Here is a 12431-nt window from a genome sequence, read left to right on the forward strand (position 1 = left end):
AAGATATACCATCTGCATAGAGTGGTATGTAGAAGGACTGGGTGTTTTCATAAAGACCGGTTGTGAGGGACTGATGTTAGCTAATTAAAGCAAAGTCTCTGGGCATTCTGGAACTAAAAAGGTCGTGGACTCATGAATTCATTTAGGCTTTCCCTTAAGGTTGCTTGATTCCTACGTTCTGCTGCTGCCAGTAAGTATAAAACCTAAATGATATGAGCAAAAAGGGGAAATAATAGTCAAATGTGACTTCCTAAGGCTGAGCCATGAATATATATATATATATATAGGGCAGTGACTGAGATCTTTTCTTTACAACTGTCAAGTATTGCCACTGTCAGAGGTACAGTATTTTTAAAGGCTTTTTTTTTTTTTTTTTTGGTTAAGGTGTGTGAATTGATCTAATAGATGTGTATCAATGTCTCACTAGTAAAAATCACATGGCATATCTGTACATTCTGAATCTTTTCTCCATGGACTGGAGAAATTTAGTTAGTCCCTGCTAAAACAAAAATTCAGGTATTTCCTGGGGAAAAAAAAAAAAAGAGGCTACATAGGTGCATTTGAAGAATGAATGAATAATATAGTAACTGCCAACTAGTCCTATTCACAAGAAAGTCTCTGTATATTAACAGAAACTCCACGTGTCTCTCCTGATACACAGACTGAACAGGTCATGATTACTAAAGGAATGAAATATTGCAGCATTTAAAATCAATTTTAGAGATTTTTAAGGGAACATCTTTTTTTTTTTTTTTTTTTTTTTTTTTTTTTTCTTTTTTCAGCCATTTCACAATCTTAGATTTTCAGAGAAGACCACTTGAAGCTCTCTGGTTGCTAGACTTGCATTTGCACAACCATAACTTCAGCATTTATTTCTACTTTACTGAAGTTACAAAATGATGACCTAAATAACCTCCAGGAGCACCAAGAGACTTTTTTTCTGCCAACTCATTCTCATGTTTTTAGATTAAATAAATTCAACATAGCCAAATTGCTCGCTTTGGATAATAAGTGATTACAAATGAACTGCATTTTTTTTTTCTAAGAATGAAAGCAACTAGGTCCATTTCTCGCAGAGTGAATAGTTAAAATGATAAAATTATAAGAACTGCTTTGGTTGGTATAGCTTAACAACTCATTTCGTAGAATGGGAGTACAAATTCCTTATTCTTGCATGAGTGTGGAAGGAATATTACATTCCTAGGAATATTATATTTTAAGGGAGATGTAAGTGCAAATTTTTAGGAACAGATAAAGGAAGCATGGATGGAGAAGATAAAATTCACTAGAATTACTTCACACAGTGGCTCAACAACTCTGGCTTACTCAAGATGCTGCAGGAAAAGCAATGCACTCCATGTGATCCAGAGGACTGCAGGCTCACCAGCCTGACCCCAGTAACAGCTGCTTGCCAGAAGCCAAGTGGGAAAATTATTGTTAACATGTTTACTTGGATGTACCACATTCAGACTCCCATAGTGTAAATTTTCCTGATTAACCTCTAGATCTGCAGTTGTCCTCATCTTTGGGTTTGTACATGTGCTGCCTGCCTCTAACATGTAACTTGCAGCACAGATGCAGCACGGTTGCATACTCTGGGGCAGAGATCCAGGAAACTTCCAACCGTTGACACCACATTTCAATTTTAGTCCTTTATAATGCCAGTACCCCTTATTTCTACTGCTTGAAAGCTGGCTTGATTGTATAACCCTCATAAATACTTGTTTTGTGGATCAAAGCAGCATACTTCCAGCATTTCTACTTCAACAGAATTTGTTGAATAAAAGTTTTTTATTCCCACTTTTTCACTTCACTCTGGCTTCTGAATGATCAGATATCTGGACAGAGAAGCAAAAATGGCATCCCAGAAGTGCTACTCCCATCTTTGTTAGTATTTTTAATAACGTAGGAAGAACTTCCCAGTCAGTGCCTAGGGACTGAAAAGATAGGGGAGTGGCTTGATAAGATTTGCTTCAATTTAGAGTAAAAAGTATGTCAAGAGTGCACACCCTGTTTTTCTGCGAAGTACTCACTGACAAGGCTGCTGAGCAATGGTGAAGAAAATGAAATAGCACAAGCTAAACAAAAAGCGTAAGCAATAACATTTTATAATCTTGCTTTGGGAGTTCCAGCTCCTGCTCCACAGTCTCACAATTTTCAAAAATTGTTACAAAAGGCTTTAAATTATTAGAAAAAAAAATATTTTACAACTCACCGAACCAAAATGTTTATGGATTAAAACAATAAAGAGTTTCACTGCATAGGTAATAATGACTGGTCTATAACTCATGTAGAAATGTGGTCATAAGCTGCACTATCTACTTTATCTCAGTGCAAGCTCTCCAGAGGGTGAAGAGTAAGTAAAGATTATTTTGAGGAAGGGACCCATTCAATATACCCAATTTTTGTAAAAATTGGTAATGTCCTCAGCAGCAAAGATCAAATGGTTCTGCTTCATAGACATGGATCTGGCTGCCAAAAAGAGAAGGATCATTCTGAGCTGTCAGCGCCGCTCAAGCACTAATTACTTAAACTCACTTGTCAGTATTACTCCTGGTAAGGTAACTCCTGCGAGGATACTTCTAAAGCTTTCACAACAGCCAGCTAAGTTAGCACTATCTCAGCAGTTTTGTTTGTTTATAAAATGATCATCCACCAGGCTTCTGAAAAGCTCATCCAAGTGCTTTGAGGGACACTGTAACCACTTTGGAATGTCCTGTTCTGAGGGCTGGATCTTCAGTGATTTGTCCAGCATGGAAAAACAGAGATAAAGCTGTAGCTGGTGAAAGACGCTCCAACCTCTTCCTAACTATAGCTCTCACAACTCAGTTACTGGCCACTGAGAACTCTAATTTCACTCCTTGTATTTAAAGCTTAGGTAAACGTCTACAGAGGTTTATGTCTAGAGTGCTGCTCTCAAAGGAGATGAATGATACAGCAGCTATGACAGAGGTTGCTGAGTAGTCATGCATTACAGGCATAATACAGGCAGGAGGCCATTTCTGCTTCTCCAAAGTAATGTGTGAGTAGTCCAGTTTTCTACTTTGTAGGTTCTTACAAACCTGAAGTCACAGTCAACCTGCTTCTACACCTGGCGATGCAGCAGCACAAAGGAAGTTTGTATTAGCTGATGCCCTGACAACTGCTAAGAGGGAGCAGCAAACAGAGAACAGACACTGTACTGAAAAAACATCACCACGCTCTAGGAGACAGGCTCTGGGAAAGAACAGAGATCCTGAACTGCTGCAGCACCTACCCTCAGCAGTGGTTAACAAAAGCAGGTGTTCACTGATCCAAGAGACCTGACTGCCCCATTCAGGCTATGCCAGAAGGGGTTTCTGTTCCAAACTCATTTTCAAACCCTATGTGCAGCTGAGCCCTCAGCAGCCAACTGTACGACATAGTTCCCACCTGCATGTAACCGTGCAATCCCCTCTGACATTGCAGCAGTGCTGAAGATTGCTTCAGATTCTGTACCAGTCCAACACAGGGATCAAGTGGGAAAAAAGAGGTGGAAGAACAGGAAGCAAAGAGAAATACCAGCAGGAGTTCCTAATTGTGCTGCCTGGAACATCTTCTGCATCACAGACTTCCCATAAAGTCCACTTTAATTGATCCAACAATTATTTTGCTCTTGATTCTGGTTTGTTGTATTCAACACTCTCTAAGCTTTCAATTTTCTATTTTAAAAACAATTTGTTCATATTTAGCTGGCAAAACTAGGCCTCATCTTTGTGTTTGCTCTTGTTACTGGCTGCTTTAACAGGGTTTGCCTGTTAGAGCTATACGAAGTCATTAAAAGCATGTGGGATACACAGACTTAGGCTTAAGTAAAATCCACTTGGGTAGAAGGTTCCTAAATGGGACTGTCAGGGTGACTGGATGTAATCAAAGCACTTTACACTTTTTGAAACTATTATCTCAGATTTTCTGTAGACTCAATAATACTATTAACAGTTTATATTCACTTTAAAGCATTTTTTGCAACTCTGAGAAAAAGTTATAAGCAAACACTAGAAACTGATGTACCAGAAAGATATACCAGTTTAGTTGTTTTTAACCTCAATTTTATCATTACAGTTAAAGCTAGCTTCAAAATGTCTTAAACTGGGGATATCAGCAGATGGGCCCTAGTATACCATGCTGTAACTTTTTAAGGTGGCTTCAGCTGTCGTTATTCACCCAGGCCCTGTCTCAGGCTAGCATCTCCCTGTGACAGGCAGCAGAATGGAAATGTGCTTGTGCTTCAGCTGCTTTAAGGAAAATAATATGGGTACTTATAGCTTTGACAAATTCTCGTGGCTTTTGTAGCAGTTGTTAAATTAATGTCCCAGTGCTTTAACAGAAGTTATACTCCCACTGCAAAATTGGCAGGAGGAAACAAGGGCCAGGAACCAATTACTCCAATGCGAAAGTCAGTATCTCACCAACAATAAGCAGAGACAGTGAGCTTGAATTCGGACCTTGGATACACAAAATTTGTCAGTCTGTCAATGCCCTTAAACCATTAATGGACTATGGAATTTCTGAAATAGGGCCACGTAGATGATTAAAGGATTGGAGCACCCATCAGACGAGGAGAGACTGAGAGAGCTGGGACTCTTTAGCCTGGAGAAGAGATAGCTCAGGGGGATCTTATCAGTGTGTACAAAATACCTCAGCCAGACTGAGTGTTTCTCTCCTTTCACCACTGCCTGCTCTGCCCCTCAGGCTGGACAGAGAGGTGTGTTTGTGGAAAAATGTTTGGGGAGAAATGCCCCATGATAGAGACTTCAGTGCAAAGCAGCATCAGGAGTGCTGGGACCTCTCCTCTCCATTACATCAGGTAATGGTGCAAAACATCCACCCCAGAACAATGCTTTCTTCACCCATCCTTCTGCACACCTTGGGACATGACAGCTTCACTGCCATGGGGAAAGGATTGAGGCTCTTCCACATCCCGTCACTTTGTTTTGCTGCTGGCAGAGCAGAAGTGGTGCCAGCAGGCTCAGGCTGGAAGGGAGCAGAAACAGATGAGAAGCAGAAATGGGGGCAAAGTGGGACACCTATACCTGGGACATCCTAAACTGGGCTGTCTGTATTAAATTGCACAAGGTGGTCCTGACAATTACGCATCTAATAATTTTGGAGCTGGCATCATGAAGATTTGAGTCCAAGGACATCTGGGCACTGATGGAAATATAACATGAAATGAGCCACGTAACCTCTCAGGTGACTGTGACAGAACTGCCCATAACCCAGCCTACTATCTTTGTGTCTTGCTGCTACAGGGAACTCCAGCAAAACAAAAAGAGCTACACACATTTTCTTGACAGTTTCCACACCATTGCCAAGCACTCTTTTTTTTTTTCTTCTTTCTTTTTTCAATCCTTCCTGCTTCCTTTGGTACACAGCATTTTCTACGGTCTTTTTTTCCACTCCTGCAGCCATCTTCCAGCTTCTGGTCTGCGATGTAGACACAGTGAAAACTCAATAACCACGGTTATTAAGCAGGTATTCTATAGTACGGTGCCGGGTGTGGGGGATATCGCTCCGTCTAACGCACACACCGAGAGTTACTGGCAGTGTGCTTATGTTAATAGCATATATACATATTAATTTCATTTCCTGTGAGTCTCTTGCATATTCATCAGGTCTCCAAAGAATCATTAACGTAGGTTCCCGCCCCTATTCGCATGCATGCTAGAGTCCTTGGGTGGTCGTCCAGCATTCTCTAGTGGTCTTTTGATGAAGGCCAGAAGTCTTCCTCCCTGCTAAAATTCTGACCTTTCCTTTCTTTGACTTCAGCAGTCCAAGCCATTTCTTGCTGGTTCTGTTATCTTTGTGCATACAGTCTTTTACTCCCTTATCTTTAGGGTTGTCCTGTCGTTGTGGTTAACATACAGTTGCGTTACCACAACTCAACGTAACTGCATGTCTGAGGTTCCACTATCCAGTGAGGAATATAGACAGAGATGGACGAAGTGTAAGAGATCGAGAAAAGACATCATAATGGGAGCAACTTTGAGTACTGTTGATAAAATGACCCCTCTGGGTTGTATCTTGGCCCATTGGAAGGATATTGGCAGGCCACCCAGAGGAGACGTTAATCCTAAAATCTTAGTTAAGTATTGTAACCAATGGTGGACTTAAAACAAACAAAAACGAACAAACTAATGTCTCAGTGTAACTAAACTGCCCAGCTTGGCAGATCCCAACAGCACAATGCCCAAACACTCCTCCAGACACAGGCTAGCATCCATGTATGAAAACGGCGAGTATTTGTTTTATATTTCAACACTCGGGAACCCGCTGGGAACCAGAGTGGATGGTCGTGCCTGGAAGCGTGCTTGGAGCACGACGCGTCGAAGCATCTCAGCGTGCATCTCCTGTGCATTCCTGGCCTCAGCACCGCGCCGTGCTCTCGATTTGCCCCTGTTGGTCCCGGTTTGCCCCGGTTCGTCCCGGTTTGCCCCCCGGTGCCGGCGAACCGGTGCCTCGACCCCCTGGCTCCCCGGCGAAGGAGGGCGCAGGCGGTGCCGGCACCCTGCGGGGGTCAGCCCGGGCGGGACCGCGCGGCGCGTTCCTGGCTCCCGGCCGGCAGCGGGAGCTGGGCGGCTCCCCGGCCCCGGACCGACCCCGACTCCGCCCTGCCCCTGCCCCTTCCCCTCCCTCCCGTCCCGTCCCGTCCCGTCCCGTCCCGTCCCTCCCCTGCGCCGCAGCGGAGCGGGGCTCGGAAGATGGAGGGCTACCGGCGGTTCCTGGCGCTGCTCGTCTCGGCGCTGCTGCTCGGCTTCGTGGCGGTCGTCTGCTCCCTCGTCTGGGTCTTCCGCTACCGCGAGGGGCTCGGCTGGGACGGCGGCGCGGCGGAGTTCAACTGGCACCCCGTCCTCGTCGTCACCGGCTTCGTCTTCGTCCAGGGCATCGGTGCGTGGGGGCCGGGGGGCGGCCGGCGGGGAGGGAAGGCAAGGCAAGGGAAGGGAAGGAGAGGGAAAGGAAGGGAAGGCAAGGCAGCGCTCACACCGAGACGGGACAAAGGGTCCTTTGTAGTAAGGCGATGCGTGTTTTTGTTGTTTTCTTTTTCTTTATTTCTTTTTTTTCCTTCCCTTCGAGCACTTGTTTACCCTGGCCCGGATTTCGTAGCGCTTTGCGCAGTGCTCCCGAGGTGTGTTTTCCTAGCCAGCCTCGGTTCGGGGGAGCTGGGAACCGAAATGCCAGAACTGCTGCCCAAGGAAAGTTTCTCTCTTTTGGCTGCATCCCTGCTGGCTCGCTCTCCTGAGTCTCCCGAGGAGAAAGGAAAGTTCAGCACCACTGAAGCCAGACCCAGGAGCGGGGCTGGTGCCAGGGAAGTCGTAGCACCAAAAGCATCGCCATGGCGCAGTTCGTCGGTGCGGATGTTGTGTAAATCCTTTTGTGAAATCCATCTTTTAAATTAACTTTTAATTCTGTTGCCTGAGTAATATAAAAAATTATTATGGTGGGGTGGGATCACTTTTCAATAGTGCATGAACATTTGATTGCATAGAGTTCAGCCTCAGACTAACTTAAAAGTGTCCCGTTACTTGCAACGTGAACGGTGCCTTTTCTTCCATCACACACCGTTCCTGTGTTAGGCCTTGAGGGCAAGCACTGTTCTTTGATGCCAACAGGAACGTGGGGTTTGAGCTATGTGTTTTTGCTGTTAGGGTAATGAGCTAATTCCAAGCAAATGACTAAATTAGAGATGATACAGTTGATAAATGGTAAGAATTTAGGAGAGATAAATGCAATACTCTCAGGAAAGCTTAAAAAGCAGATAATGATAGAGCACCACGGAGATGCTAACTAGCCAGGTAATTTGTTTGAACTAAAGCTTAATAATGCAAAAAATAAGGGCACCGGACAGTACCTTAAAAATTCTGAAACTTGGGAGTTAATATCTATGCTAATGGCATTAAAACTAATGGGGAAATTTGACAGAGATAACAGCTCCCATCGGTATGTTCTGATGAAGTTGGAGACAAAATTCTTGCTAGTTTCAACATTCAGAGAATACACTAAGAAACATCAGTAATTTCTCAAAGAAGGGCACATGAATGTTGCAGGCAACAGTGGAAATTCTTCCAGTTTTACCACTGACTTCTCAGGGGGAGGTGAGGGGAAGACTTTACTGTTCTTAAGTAACAAAGAGCCTCTAGAGGCTTAAAGCATAAATGTAAACAGAAGTATTTTTCCTTTGTAATAAGAGGAATTAACTTAGAATTTCATTGCTAGTAACCTTATTTACATTTGCTTCGTTGCTGAATGATAGATTGCACTCACCCCGCCAGGAAACATGTCCAGCACATCTGGACATTCATTCCTGTGGAACGTGGTGTTTGGATCGCATGTGTGCTCACTCTGCAGCAGGAGCCCAGCCAGTCGGAGGCTGGAAGATGCAGGAATGGGTGGCTGCCCAATTCTGGTTATGCAGGGAATTTGGTGATCTGAACAGATGCTGCAAATTTAATTTTCTCAGCGGCAGTGGGGTGTGTTCTGTGCTTCATGGCTTTAAGTTACAAATAAGTTTTGAGCAATAAAAATTCTTTGAAGCTGTTTTATATAATGTTGCTCAATAAGTCATGTGAAGTGTAATTTCAGGCTATAAATAAGTAATGAAGAACACCTGTTGACTTCACTAAGATAAATAGTACTTATTGTGATCAAACTACTGTGCTTTTTCTTTTTAAAGACCTAGAATTTTCACAGAAAATAGGGGGAGGTTTTCTGCAGAACTTCTTCCTACTCATTTGCTTCTATTTCCTCTGAAACTCAGTTTGCCCCTGTTTCAGAGTAAGGATGTTTCCTCAAGCCTTGTGTAGGCAAGAGTAGTTGTAAAGTAAATGAAAGTTTACTGTGGCTCGGAAAAAAAAGAACATACACAAGAAATTCATTAATAATAGAGCATTATTTGGAGTTGGAAATTCTGTTACATAATACAAAAAGCAAAGTTGCGGACTGATGGAGTATTATATAAAATTAGATGAAACAGCAGCAGATCAGACATTACTCTGGATCTGATTGAATTCAGTGGCAGACTTCTGTCAACTACATTTCAAAGTAATTTGGATGAGTCTGGGGAGCAGCTTATTTCTTTGGGCAGATACAAGAAAAAGAAGTCTTTAAGTAGTTAAACGTGGAAAGGAATAGCTAAGTAGCTAACCTTGGTTAAATTTGTGCACAGGATTTGAAGTAGTAGCTAAATCGCCTGTTTCTTGAGTTCACTAAAGTCTTTACAAAGGATAGAACTGTACTGTTGGTCTGTGGGAGGCAGAAGGGATGACCATAATAATGTGGATGTGGGGAAGCACATCGCTGTATATATCTTGTCACACAAATGAAAAAGCTGTAGGCATGGTAGTATTAATACTAACTATACGTGGATAAGAACCTGTGACAGTTTATGTTGGATACTGAGGAACAGCAGAGTGGGTTTTGGGGTTGTGGAAAATTGGTTAAAGACAGAACAATGAGGATGGGGTAGCCTCTCATCCTGCTCTACACTATGTCTCTCACCCTTGGGTCAGTCTTTTATGGTATTTATTAGTTACATTTAACCTCTGCACAATAAAGTTTGCAGTGAGGTTGATGCTATGTCTTGGAAGATACTGGCACAATTAATATTCCTCATCAGATATGATTTATAAATATCATGTAATGTGTATTTTAAACAGGCTTAAAATGAGGACATGGCCTAAAGACAGCAATACATCGATAAAAGAGTATAACATGAATGTTACATAAGAGATCTTGCAGAGAAAAAAAGAAGGAAAAATCCTGGCCTACCACATTACCGTGTGGTGTTCAAGAGTCACTTAAATGTCACGTTGGATGGGGCTTTGAGCAACCTCATCTAGTGAAAGGCATCCCTTTCCGTGCCAGGGGGGTTGTACTAGATGACCTTTAAAGACCCTTCCAACCCAAGCTATTCCACAACTCTGAGAAATTTCATCTCTATGGATGAAATTAGGTAAATGGGTGAGACAGTGTAACAGCTCACTCTGGCTGAAACATCCTACATTTTTCCTCCACTTTGCCCTTTCAGCTTTCTCCTTGACTCTGGCTTCATCTTCCTCCTGCCTCATTTGTGCCATCTCTGGCTGTTGTCAGACCCATAAACAACCCTTTCCCTGCCACCCTACTCCTCCAGTATTTTTTTATTTTTATTTTTTTAATAGAAAGTTGAATTGTCTTCACAGAAGTTCTCAGAAGTGCCACAGATGGGAAAAGGGAGATAGTGGGCAAGGTGCAACAGCCAGGAGAGCAAGTGCAACTCTATTTTGAAGTAATCATATTCTTTCAAATTTAAATCATATTCTTTCAACTTTAAATCATATCTAAAGATAATGCTTGCTCCACATTATCTGACAAACACAATTACCTCTGCTTCGAATATAACAAAACATCTGATAAAAGGAAAAATGGTTAATTCCTGGAGTTTCTAACGTTCACTGAGCTTTAGAAATCTGAGGAATTTGAAGGGCAAGTGACTTCTGAGCTGCAAGGGTCTCATCAGAGGCAGGCTGTGAAGAGGCAACTCTCTTGATGACTTTAGAGTCCTTTGAAATTATAAATGGGGACTTATTTTATTGAGTTTACTTTGTTCATCCTAGTGCTAAAGTGTTTCCTAAAGAATCTAGTGGCCATACAGAACTTGCCAAAGGCAAGCAGTAGGATCATCCAAGGAGCACAAGAGGAGCGAAGCGAATTGTTCTCTTCTGGCAGCTGGGAGGTGTTGTGTAGTGCAAGCCCAGGGCATCCCCAGAACCACACCATCCGCCTTCAGGGGCGGAAGGTGTCCCATGAGCAATCCATCATGCTGCACTGCAGCATGCACCAGTCAGAAGTACTGGAGAGCTCACTAGAATTTTGCTTTGTATATTTGGTGAGGAACAAGGTGTCATATACCACATAAAATATTGCAATATCACTCCACCCTGTGTGATGTGCTTTAAAATCAGAGTTCAAAGCAAGAGTGAGATCAGAGTGAAGCAGCTGTGTCTAGGGATGCCTAGACCTGAATAACGTCAATCCTCTTACTAAGAGAGGTATTGCACGTAAAGGAAGTTCTTTACAGGACTGCTTTAACACGTCACTACTAAAAATGCTATAACTATGTAAGTGCTTTGAACCCAGGCTAATTTAAATTTGAGATGAAATTACAGATTACAGCTAAGTCAGTCTTTTAGGAGTGCCACTGAAAGCCTAAGGTCCTTCCTCCTCTCCGCATTGTTCTCTGGAGCGTCTTGCTCCCTCCTGCTGGTTGGAGAAGCACCAGTTGTGACAAAGCAGGGTGGGGGAAGCACACAGTCAGAAAGGAAGTGAAAGTGGTGATGGGGAAATGGGACTGTGCCTTTTGTCAGTGGTAAACTGGCAGGTCTACTCAAGTTGCAATGTTTAACTTCATACACAATCCTTACTGAAAGGGGATTAAATCAAAATGTGCTATCATGGATTTGTCCTGAGCTACAGCACATGCTGATGCATGGCATTGCTAGTAAGCGTCCAAGCCATTTATCTGCATTTCTTTTTTTTTTTTTTTTTTTTTTTTTTTCTTATACTATTTCCAAAAGGTAGACAGACAAAAAGATTCATGGCCCATACAGAGATCTGAGACTAAGTGGATATGGAGCTTGATAGTGATTTTGAAAGTTAACTAGATGACAGTGTCTTATGCGCCAAAGAAAAATGTTAGACAAAAATTTTAGCCTGGACTTAACCCTTTGAGAACCAAGGCTGAAATCTGAGACCAGGATCTATTCAGCTCAAGTTGACTTCAAGATATTTAGAGTCCAGTACTCTGTTCCACTTGGAACAAACTATTGATAATAGAGCATGGAAGATTTACGAGGAATATCCTGATAGGATACAGAGGTTTGGTTGTGACCTTTTGGCATACCAGCTGTACTACGTTAGAAATCCTTGATACTAAATTTTGCCTAGTGCAGGCAATTATTTCAATATTAACAAGCTATAAGATTACTGTATAAATTCTGGGGAACTGTTGTAGGTGATCATAGGTTCATTGTGCTGAATTACATATATCAAATTATGTCATATAGACTGAGTACTGTCAAGCTGTCTTTAAAACAAGGCTTCTATCTTCCTGATTTTTTTCTGATTTGCTCTTGCCTCTTTTAAAAAGTAGAAAGTTGAGAACTATCTAAATGCTATATATATTTAAATATTTTAAGGGACACTTTCATTCCAGTATTATATATTTACACAGTATGTAAAAGCATGTATTGATTTAAAATCTGCTTGTAGACTGGAAATTCCACTTGTGAACAGTGTTTTCTTTGTGAATTATGTAGTGGAGTGCTGTATTTCCTGGCACGTATCCAAGTCAATATACATATGTGTAAATAGAACTTTAATATTTGTCCCGTTATCTGAATGTGCTTGTGTGTTAGCACACATCCAGAAATACTACA

General features: G+C 42.2%; 1 protein-coding gene and 1 long non-coding RNA gene across 2 annotated transcripts in view; one reads left to right on the plus strand and one right to left on the minus strand.

Annotated features, from left to right (window-relative positions):
- Positions 1–4753: 4753 nt before the first annotated feature.
- The window catches only part of LOC118169546 (cytochrome b reductase 1), a 15784-nt gene continuing 8106 nt past the window's right edge, over positions 4754–12431 (plus strand). The window contains exons 1-2 of the mRNA XM_035330874.1: positions 4754–4825; positions 6303–6906. Of these exons, the coding sequence (XP_035186765.1) occupies positions 4754–4825; positions 6303–6906 (676 nt within the window). The remainder of the gene's footprint in view (positions 4826–6302; positions 6907–12431) is intronic.
- LOC118170047 lies at positions 7027–8841 on the minus strand. Its single transcript, XR_004752461.1, has 2 exons — positions 8281–8841; positions 7027–7387 (listed from the first exon to the last, which is right to left on the minus strand). It is a non-coding gene; the product is annotated as an uncharacterized LOC118170047 (long non-coding RNA).

Source organism: Oxyura jamaicensis, chromosome 7 (assembly GCF_011077185.1).
Source record: "Oxyura jamaicensis isolate SHBP4307 breed ruddy duck chromosome 7, BPBGC_Ojam_1.0, whole genome shotgun sequence".
Classification (NCBI taxonomy): domain Eukaryota; kingdom Metazoa; phylum Chordata; class Aves; order Anseriformes; family Anatidae; genus Oxyura; species Oxyura jamaicensis.